Source organism: Megalopta genalis, chromosome 7 (genome assembly GCF_051020955.1).
Source record: "Megalopta genalis isolate 19385.01 chromosome 7, iyMegGena1_principal, whole genome shotgun sequence".
Lineage (NCBI taxonomy): Eukaryota > Metazoa > Arthropoda > Insecta > Hymenoptera > Halictidae > Megalopta > Megalopta genalis.
This window is the reverse complement of record NC_135019.1, coordinates 21,073,726-21,085,146: the sequence shown is the minus strand read 5'-3', so window position 1 is coordinate 21,085,146 and position 11,421 is coordinate 21,073,726. Positions and strand designations below refer to the sequence as shown.

Sequence of the window (11,421 nt, the reverse complement as noted above, 5' to 3'; positions counted from 1 at the left end):
ATGAGAGGATGATCGAAGGGCGAGTATCTGCGAGGGATCGAAATGCACCGATGAAGAAAAATTAAGGAGGCCGGTCATTAAGATCGGGACGCTTCCTGAACGCTTGCTTATCGCGAAACTAGCAGCCTGAAATTGCCATTAATTAACCACAATGTCACGGTGTGGCAGCTGGCCGAGACGAAGCCGCGGCAGCCTCTAATGGCACCCGAGAATTCCAACGTTCGGTTCGCGCGGCGGCGGCGGTGGCAGCGGAACGATGCAGCCGGGCGAGCGGCATGGAAGGGCGAAAGATCGGTTTCACGGCCGGTAATTATCGATACCGACTAATTGCTAGATAAGCGGTTGCCTTTTCTGCACAGCCGGCGCGTTGCTCGTTGCACAGCGATCACCTGATTCGCGGGCGTCTTCGATATCGTTTTACCGAGCGGAGCTGCTCCGCGAGAGACGCGTGAAATCTCGCGCGATCTCCTTTCCCCTACCGGATACCCTGGCGCGAAGTTATGCGATTGCTCTACTCGCGGAACATTCAATTACCGGGGAAAGAAGGGGACAAACACCGTGTGGACGACGTTTCATCGTGAGCATAACCTCGAGCGGACCGTTGCCCGAGCGGTCAGATCCGGCGCCTTTTGCCTTCCGTTCGAATTCCTGTCCATTAGCCTGTTACGCGTGAAATATACCCCTTTTCTAGGCGATCACCGGCACACAACGGTCCAATATTCTGTTAGCCGTTTCTCCTCGCTTGTCCGACGCGCCTTTTTTCATAGTTAATTTATTGAGGAGCCGATCGCTATGACCTGTTAGCAGCATTCGTCGAGTTTTCGCTGGCAAACGCAACTTTACCGATTCGAGCGGCGTTGCTTAATAACTTGAGGTTTCTTTCGTCGACAGATAATTTTCCCATCGCGCAAGTATCAAATCTCTCCTCTGAATATTAGGAGAAAGCAGAGAAAAAACTCTGGAGCCAGTTACCGTGAGCTTATGATCTACGAGTACCAGTTACTGCGTTTCGGTTACTGTGCTCCCATCCTGAACACTGTGCTCCGATTACCGTGCCTCAGTAATAGCTCAGCTTCAAATCCATGCGAAGCAAATAGTTTAGCTTCAAATACTTGTTTTATACACGATTTAGCTTCAACTGCATGCAAAACAAACGAGATAGGTTCAAATCCAAGCGAAACACATAATTTAGCTTCAAATCAATGCGAAGTAGAAGGCTTAGTACCAAATCCATGCGAATCAAATGGTTTAGCTTCAAATACTTGTGATATACATGATTTAGCTTCAACTGCATGCGAAACAAACGAGTTAGCTTCAAATCTATGCGAAACAAATGATTTACCTTCAAATACTTGCAATATAAATGATATAGATTCAAATGCAGGGGAAACAAACGTGTTAGCTTCAAATCCATGCGAAATACATGATTTAGCTTCAAATCGATGCGATGAAGAAGGTTTAGATGCAAATCCGTGCGAAACAAATGATTTAGCTTCAAATATCGGGATATAAGTGATCTAGCTTCAAATCCATGCGAAACAAATGATTTACCTTCAAATACTTGCGATATAAATGAAATAGCTTCAAGTACAGACGAAACAAACAAGGTAGCTTCAGATACATGCGAAACATATGATTTAGCATCAAATTCAAGCGAAACACATGATTTAGCTTCGAATCAATGCGATGTAGAAGGTTTAGCTTCAGATCCGTGCGAAATAAATGATTTAGCTTCAAATACTAGCGATATAAGTGATATAGCTTCAAATGAAGGCGAAACATATCAGTTAGCTTCAAATCCATGCTATACACATGATTTAGCTTCAAATCAATGCGAGGTGGAATGTCGAGCTTCAAATGCATGCGAAACACATGATTTAGTTTCAAATACTTGTTATAGAAATGAAATAGCTTCAAATGCAGGCGAAACGAACGAGTTAGCTTCAAATTCATGCGAATCACATGACTTAGCTTCAAATTCATGCGAATCACATGACTTAGCTTCAAATCAATGCGATGAAGAAGGTTTAGCTTCAAATCCATGCGAAACAAATGAGTTAGCTTCAAATCCATGCGAAATATATGAATTAGCTTCAAACCAATGCGGAGTAGAAGGTTTAGCATCAAATGCATTGGAAACACATGATTTAGCTTCAAATCAATACGGAGTAGAAGGTTTAGCTCCAAATGCATACGAAACACATGATTTAGCTCCAAATACTTGCGATATAAATGATTTAGCTACAACTGGGAGCGAAACAAACGAGTTAGCTTCGAATCTATGTGAAAGCCTCAATGGCTATGTTTAGCCCCAAACGCATGCGAAACACATGATTGAGCTTCAAATCAATGCGGAAAGAAGGCTTAGCTTCAAATGCGTGCGAAACACATGATTTAGCTTCAGATCAATTCGAAGATGAAGGTTTATTTTCAAATCCATGCGAAACAAATGATTTAGCTTCAAATACTTGCGATATAAATGATTTATCTTCAACTGGAAGCGAAACAAGCGATTCAGCTTCAAATGCATGCGACACACATGATTTAGCTTCAAATCAATGCGATGAAGAAGGTTTAGCTTCAAATCCATGCGAAACAAATGAGTTAGCTTCAAATCCATGCGAAATATATGAATTAGCTTCAAACCAATGCGGAGTAGAAGGTTTAGCTTCAAATGCATGCGAAACACATGATTTAGCTTCAAATCAATGCGGAGTAAAAGGTTCAGCTTCAAATGCATTCGAAACAAATGATTTAGCTTCTAATACTTGCGATGTAAATGATGTAGCTTAAAATGCATGCAAAACAAACGAGTTACCTTCACATTCATGCAAAACGCATGATTTAGCTTCAAATCAATGTGAAGTAGAAGGTTTAGCTTCAATTCCATGCGAAACAAATGATTTATCTTCAAATACTTGCGATATAAGCGATTTAGATTCAAACGCACGCGAAACAAACAAGTTAGATTCAAATCCACGCGAAACACGAGATTTAGATTCAAATAAATGCGGAGTAGAAGTTTTTGCTTCAAATCCATGCTAAACAAATGATTTAGCTTCAAATACTCGCGATATAAACGATATACCTTCAAATGCATGCGAAACAAACAAGTTAGATTCAAATACATGAGAAACACGAGATTTAGATTCAAATCAATGCCGAGTAGAGGTTTTAGCTCCAAATCCATGCGAAACAAATCATTTAGATTCAAATACCTGCGATATAAATGATTTAGCTTTAACTGGAAACGAAACAAGCGAGTTAGCTTCAAATCCATGCGAAACACATGAATTGTGTTCAAAGCAATACGAAGTAGATGGTTTAGCTTCAAATCCTTGCGAAACAAATGATTTAGCTTCAAATACTTGCGATATAAATGATACAGATTCAACTGCATGCGAAACAGACGAGTTAGCTTCGAATCCACGCGAAACACATGATTTATCTTCAAATCAATGCGAAGTTGAAGGTTTAGCTTCATATCCATGCGAAACAAATGATTTAGCTCCAAATACTCGCGATATAAACGATATAGCTTCAAATGCATGCGAAACAAACGAGTTAGCTTCACATTCATTCGAAACACATGATTCAGCTTCAAATCAATGCTAAGTAGAAGCTTTAGCTTCAAATCCATTCGAAACAAATGGTTTAGCTTCAAATCAATGCGAGGTAGAAGCTTTCGCTTCAAATCCAAGCAAAACAAACGATTTAGCTTCAAATAATTGCGGAGAAGAATGTTTAGCTTCAAATCCATGCGAAACAAATGATTTAGATTCAAATACTTGCGATATAAATGAATTAGCTTCAACTGCATTCGAAACAAACGAGTTAGCTTCACTTTCATTCGAAACACATGACTTAGATTCAGATGAATGCGAAGTAGACGGTTTAGCTTCAAATCCATGCGAAACAAATGATTAAGCTTCAAATACTTGCGATATCAATGATTTAGCTTCAACTGCATGCGAAACAAACAAGTTAGATTCAAATCCATGCGAAACACGAGATTTAGATCCAAAATCAATGCCGAGTAGATGTTTTAGCTTCAAATCCATGCGAAACAAATGATTTAGATATAAATACTTGCGATATAAATGAATTAGCTTCAACTGCATTCGAAAGAAGCGAGCTAGCTTCAAATCCATGCGAAACACGTGAATTAGCTTCAAATCACTGCGGAGTACAAGGTTTACCTTCATATCGATGTGAAACAAATGATTTAGCTTCAAATACTTGCGATATAAATGATTTAGCTTTAACTGGAAACGAAACAAGCGAGTTAGCTTCAAATCCACGCGTAACACATGATTTAGTTTCAAATCAATGCGAAGTGGAAAGTTTAGCTTCAAATCCATGCGAAACAAATGATTTAGCTTCAAATACTTGCGATATAAATGATATAGCTGGACCTGGAAGAGAAACAAGCGAGTTAGCTTCCAATCCATGCGAAGCACATGACTTAGCTTCAAATCAATGCGAAGTAGAAGGTTTAGCTTCAAATCCATGCGAAACGAATGATTTAGTTTCAAATTTTTGCGATATGAATGTTATAGCTTCAAATGCATGCAAAGCAAACGAGTTACCTTCACATTCATGCAAAACGTATGATTTAGCTTCAAATCAATGTGAAGTAGAAGGTTTAGCTTCAAATCCATGCGAAACAAATGATTTAGCTTCAAATATTTCCGATGTAAACGATATAGCTTCAATTGCATGCGACACAGACGAGTTAGCTTCAAATTCATTCGAAGCACATGACTTAGCTTCAAATCAATGCGAAGTAGAAGGTTTAGCTTCAAATCCATGCGAAACAAATGATTTAGCTTCAAATACTTGTGATATAAATGATTTAGCTTCAACAGGATGCGAAACAAACGAGATAGATTCAAATCCACGCTAAACACATGAGTAGGTATAGGCGTTGCGTTCTGCAATCAAGGGCGCGGGGAAGGCTGAGCCCGGGGGGGGGGGTAAAGGCAAGGAAGCATCATCGTGAGCGGCACGCGTCGTGTGGAGGGGGGAAGTCACCGATAAGGAGTTTTGCGGTTTTGCATCCGGAGAGGCTCTCGGACGCCTTACCCGGAAGTTGCTTATCTTGCGAAGCGATATCGGGGATTTTGGTTTCGTTTATTAGATTTCTTAAAGTATGGTTTTTTTATCTCGGTATAATATTGTAGCGAGCGAGCGAGAGAGAGAGGGTAGGATGCAGCGGTTGTTCTCTCTCTTGCAAAAGCGATGAATGATTTTTCTCGCGCGTGCGTTAGGCGCGACGCATTTATAGAAGTTTGTGGTTTTGTATCCGGAGAGACTCGCGGATGCTTTACCCGTGATTTTGGTCTCGTTGAGATTTCTTAAAGTAAGTTTTTTTTATCTCGGTATAATATTGTAGAGAGCGAGAGAGAGAGAGGGGAGGATGCAGCGGTTGTTCTCTCTCTTGCAAAAACGATGCATGATTTTTCTCGCGCGACGCATTTATAGAAGTTTGTGGTTTTGTATCCGGAGAGACTCGCGGATGCTTTACCCGCGCTTGCGAAGCGATATCGGGGATTTTGGTCTCATTAAGATTTCTTAAAGTAAGTTTTTTTTTTATCTCGGTATAATATTGTAGCGAGCGAGAGAGAGAGAGAGAGAGAGAGGGCTGTATTGCAGGGGTTGTTCTCTCTTGCAAATGATGTGGACAGAGAGAGAGATATTTTTTCTCTCTCTTTTACTGTTTTTTGCTTTTTCCCTTTGCAGCGAACATTTTATTCGCTACTGAGTTGAGTATTGGTATGGAAGTTGGTTCGTTGAACGTGCCATCGTTGCAATCGTTCGCAACGTCTAAGATATTTGAACACGGTGTTCATAATTTTTCGAGCATTGCTCGACGGATTTTTATCCGATATTGTGATGTTATTTTGTGCGACGTGTACTGTGTTTTTCGTCGGAGATATCCGCACGCTAGGTTTCCATACGTGGGTGCACGCGTGTTCAAATCGCGAGACTTGCTCGATTACGAGATATACAATAGTATTGATGTTTTAAAAGTAATCGTTCCTTTGAGCACTCAATGTCGTTCGAAGAGATGGTTTAAGAGGATTATTTTTAAATACCGTAAAGAAACTGATTATGTTTGCGTCGAACCAGTGTTGATACCATTATCAAAATTTGAACGGAGTATGACCAGAGGTGATTTCCTCCCTCCATTGAACAAAGTGAAGAGAAGATTGGAATATTCATTGCACGACGACGACGATGATTGGGATATTCGTAAAATCAAATGGGACATTAATTTACCGACCGAGAAACTCAATGCTTCACGCGTGAAATTCATATCGAAGTATTTTTCATCGAGTGACGAAGATACGTCGTGAGATGGTTCCTACATTACAGAATTTGGTTTGGGGATACGTCATAAACTTATACCTGAACGATCAATTTCCGCTCGAGTGGAAAACAGCGACGGAACGTCTAATGTGAAAAGATTTGACGAGTCGCGTGAGTTTCATCTACACGAAACGATTTAGCCAAATTATAGTGAAATGGCCCGCGATCGATTCACCGTCCGCGATACTACATATAATCGAGATGGGAGAGCATCGCGTGGTTGGTTGTATAGTGTAGTTACGTTCGTGAGAACTGGAAACTTAACCGACGACGTGAAATCAAAATTGAAAAAACTTCTTTTTAATAATTGATGTGAATTAATATTTTCACAAGATGACGCAAGTTTGCAAGGACATGTTGAAATCGTTAACACATATGTCAAGGATGATTCGAACTGTGGACGAGTATCGCGAATGGACGAAATCATGTATTGAATGTTTACAATGGTGTAGGAAATATATGAACATTGTGAAGAAAAACGAAGCACCCATAGGTGTAAAATCGAGTTTGCTGTCGATCATGTGTCGTATGAAAACTTTGAAGGTCTCGTTAGATCATCGGTTTTCATCACGCGTTGGTAGCGGTTTGTATGGAAACGTTGGCGCGAGAGCATCGACTCTTCGTTGGGAGAACATTTAGTCGGCGTTTAAGAATCGTATATCGACCGGCGTTGTGATCAACGTCGAGCATGTCGATCCACGTCATTTCTTGCAACACGCGAAGCGAATAGTTACGAATCGTATTACAGAACTTTTGGACGTTCATTTGTCGTTAAAAGTGAACGTAGTATTGGAGGCGGAATTTGTGCTGCGCGACGAGGTTTCGGTGAAAAGTTTTAGCACGCGAAACGTCGCGCTCTTTCATTCGTCGAATCTACGTCGCTGGTATGCGAAAGATGTTGTGCCAACGCTTTTGACATCGATAGAAGAGTTTCAAGAACGAGACAGTGGATGGGCGTTATCGAAGATCCTGCATTTGATGGTGAATTCCAACAAATATCAACCGTTACAAGCAGGTTGTCAGGTATCCGTGCCTCGAACAGTGCAATTAAAGAAAGCAGTCCTCAATGTGTACAGTGACGACGATAATGCATGTTTCTATTGGGCAGTGGTGGCAAGCCTATATCCAGCTAAAAATAATTTGAATCGCACATCATCCTATCCGCATTACAGCGATGTGCTCCACACCGAGGGATTCCAATTGCCGATGTTGTTCAAGGACATACCAAAGTTCGAAAAAGCGAATGACGTTTCCGTGAACGTGTTCGAGTGGGGAGGGGAACAAGAAAGATGTCGGACGTTGCATTTGACCTCAAGGAAGCGGGAGAAACATGTAAATTTGCTGCTCATACACGACTCCGAAAACTTGCGCAATCATTATCTGTGTATTAGGAATTTATCTCGTCTGGTTTCATCTCAGATCAGCACGCAGCACAATAAGCATATTTGCGATCGGTAAGATCCACACATGTAAATTTTTTTCTTTCTTCTGGATGATGGTGGTGGCGGTGGTGGTGGTGGTGGGCGAGAAAAACTAAAATAAAAAATTATGTTTTTTTTTGTCAGGTGTCTACAGTATTTCAAATCGCAGGAAAAATTGAGCATTCACGAGATCGACTGCAGTCGAATGAACGAATGTGCTTTGAAACTTCCGACGGAAGACGATAAATGGCTGAAGTTCAAGAATTATGCGTACAAGGAACCGACACCGTTCGTTATCTACGCAGACTTGGAATGCCTGCTGGAGAAACAGGAAGATCAAGGTCATGGAGCTTACTGTAGATATCAACATCATCATGCCTTCAGCGTAGGCTACTACCTCCATTGCCGATACGACAGTTCGTTGAGCGAGTATCAGGCTTATCGTGATGAGAAAGGTTGTATCACATGGTTTGCATCGAAGTTGCACGAGTTGAGCTGTAAATTGCAGCCGGTGTTTGATCGAACGGTTCCAATGGCTCCGTTGACCGCCGCGCAAATCTCAACTTTTCGTACCGCCACGTATTGTCACGTGTGCGAAGAACCACTCGGTAATGACGACGTGCGAGTGCATGATCATTGTCATTTCACAGATGCGTATCGGGGTCCGGCGCACAGCCGTTGCAATCTGAGCTATCAACCCTCGTACGTGATACCGGTGGTTTTTCACAATTTGTCCGGCTACGACGCACACTTTTTCATCAAAGAATTGGCAAACGCGTTTGAAGGTAAAATAGACGCGTTACCGCTGACGAAAGAGAAGTACATTTCTTTCACGAAACACAGTAAGAGGAATATAGATGCGATCAAAAAATCGTGGAAGAAGTGCATAAAGTTTCGATTCATCGATTCGTTCAAGTTCTTGAATTCGAGTCTGGACAAGTTGTCGTCGTACTTGAACAAGAGCGATTTGCATATCGTGAGGAGCCAATTCAATCGTCTTTCGAACGATGATTTTCATTTTCTAACCAGGAAAGGCGTTTTCCCATACGACTATGTATCGACCTATGACAAATTAAGCGACACTTGTTTACCACCGCGCGAAGCATTTTATAATCAGTTATGCGACAGCGAGATATCCGACGTCGACTATTGTCACGCGAACGAAGTTTGGTCATGTTTCGGTATACAAACGTTAGGACAGTACAGCGACTTGTACTTGAAATTGGATGTGTTGTTGTTGGCCGACGTGTTTGAAAATTTTCGCGAAAAGTCGCTCGAGAATTATAAACTCGATCCAGCGCACTATTATACGTTTCCCGGTTTCGCGTGGGACGCGATGCTAAAATTGACGAAGATCGAGTTGGAATTGTTCACCGACGTTGACATGCTTTTGTTCGTGGAGCGGGGAATACGAAGTGGGTTGAGTCAATGTTCGCATCGTTACGCGCGCGCGAATAACAAGTATATGTCGACGTACGATTCGGCCGAACCGTCCAGCTATCTGATGTATTTCGATGTTAATAATTTGTATGGCTGGGCCATGTCGCAGCCATTGCCGCACAGGGGTTTCCAATGGGTTGACGATACGAGTAATTTCAACATCGATTCCGTGCCAATCGGCAGTCCCGTCGGGTACATTTTAGAGGTCGACTTAGAGTATCCTCAGGAAATTCATGATGCTCACGCGGATCTTCCATTTTGCCCGATTCACGAGGTTGGGACGTTGCAAAAGAAACGTTTGACAACGCTTAGCTGTAAGAATCGTTACGTTCTCCATTATCGATACCTCCAGCAATGTTTGAGGTATAATTTAAAATTAAAGAAAATTCATCGGATACTGAAGTTTGAACAATCATGTTGGTTACGCTGTTACATAGATTTAAATACGAGGTTGCGCGCCAACGCAAACAATGACTTCTCGAAGAATCTGTTCAAACTGATGAACAATGCAGTGTTTGGAAAAACGATGGAAAACGTTCGAAATCATGTAAACGTAAAGTTGCTCTCGCGATGGAGCGGTCGATACGGTGCTGAGCGTTTAATAGCTCGACCAAATTTCCATAGCTGTACTGTATTCTCCGAGGATTTTGTCGCAGTTCAAATGAAGCAGCTTTCTATTAAATTTTATAAACCTATTTACATAGGCATGTCAGTGTTGGACATATCAAAATTACATTTGTATGATTTTCATTATGGCTACATGCTTCCAAATGTTCAAGAAAGATGCAGGATTTTGTACACGGACACGGACAGTTTAATTTATCAGATTATTTGCGACGACGCGTACGAGATGATAAAACGTGACATTCACCGATACGATACTTCCAATTATGACAGAAATAACGTGTACGGCGTTCCGATCGCGAATAATAAAGTATTAGAATTAATGAAGGATGAGAACGGAGGTAAAATCATGACAGAGTTTGTGGGTCTTCGCTCGAAAATGTATGCTATTCGGGTACAAGACAAAGACGATGTAAAAAAGATTAAAAGAATTAAGACTAACGTGACGATTAAAAATATAACTTTCGACGACTATTTAGCATGCCTTCACGATCATTTAGAAAAAAAAATTGATAATGTCTATACAACATCAAGTGTATTCAGTATCACAGAGTAAATTAGCATTGAGTCCATACGATGATAAACGATACATTTTAAACAATTCGATCGAAACCCTTCCTTGGGGACATTATAAAATCGCGAAAGGGGGAGAGGGGGAGGCAGGAGGGAGAAGGAGTGGGGGGGAGTTAGAAAAAATAAAAGCGGTTATATAATTTCATCGATGTTTCGAATCCCGTGTTGCGCGCGCGTGTTCACTTTAATTTGTAATCGGAAAAGGGGCGTTTACGCTCCTTGTATTGTTATCTTGCGTGTAAGAAGGGGGAAAAATGGTAGGGGAATTGTATATATAAGCTTTTGGCATTGCGTACAGCGAGTAGTGCGTTCTACAGATTACTTTCTTATAGCGCAGTTGTTCTTCAGTATTATAATATTCACAATGTCAAATCAAACCAATAATTTTTTACATAAAAATGGATCTCACAACGATTATAAAAATTATGGGTAAATAAAAGAAAGTTTGAAGGGAATAAAATGTTCCTTTTATGAAAGAAGAAAAAAAATATTGTATGTTATTTCTTTTATAGATACTCCATTTCGATGAAACGGTCGTTTCAACAGTCGCAACCCCAGTCGCAGCAGAAGCAGTTGCAGATACCGCGCAACGCATGAATCTTGGGTAGAAGATACTCCATAGCCGGCAATTATTTCAAGTTCCTTGAAATTTGTGTACGCGTGGATGAAAATTTGCGCGTCGAGTTTGTCTTGGGGGACAATCGTGGAACAGAGATTTCTTTTTCAATGGCTACGTGGAAACTGCTGGTGAAAACTAGAGATTATATTCACAATTACTTCGACGCGGACAAGAAGGAAAAACAAATTGATGAGACTTTATCGTTACAAATTGTAAATTTTAATGGAATGAGTCTAATCAAGTTGTTCGATTCTCAAGCATCGATTTATGTTACGAAAGAGACGATGGATAATTTGTACAAATTAGAGTTATGTATGGATCATATGTATTCATGGTTATTAGAAAATATTCCAGAAATTCAGGATAGATTCG

The 11,421-nt window shown here is 40.8% G+C and overlaps 1 protein-coding gene across 1 annotated transcript; it reads left to right on the top strand.

Moving 5' to 3' along the window:
- Nucleotides 1-7,998: 7,998 nt before the first annotated feature.
- On the top strand, nucleotides 7,999-11,027 carry LOC143259835 (uncharacterized). Its single transcript, XM_076523561.1, has 5 exons — nucleotides 7,999-8,401; nucleotides 8,444-8,578; nucleotides 8,651-9,185; nucleotides 9,357-9,596; nucleotides 10,943-11,027. The coding sequence occupies exons 1-5, from the start codon at nucleotides 7,999-8,001 to the stop codon at nucleotides 11,025-11,027; spliced, it is 1,398 nt and encodes a 465-aa protein (XP_076379676.1).
- Nucleotides 11,028-11,421: the final 394 nt, after the last annotated feature.

What these genes read in the sequence shown, in the direction of transcription:
- LOC143259835 (XM_076523561.1), top strand. Translation starts at nt 7,999, where the DNA reads ATGAACGAATGTGCTTTGAAACTTCCGACGGAAGACGATAAATGGCTG. An exon ending in ACCGACGTTGACATGCTTTT is followed by an intron (nt 9,186 to 9,356) that starts GTTCGTGGAGCG and finishes ATTGCCGCACAG; the next exon opens with GGGTTTCCAATGGGTTGACG. An exon ending in TACCTCCAGCAATGTTTGAG is followed by an intron (nt 9,597 to 10,942) that starts GTATAATTTAAA and finishes TTTCTTTTATAG; the next exon opens with ATACTCCATTTCGATGAAAC.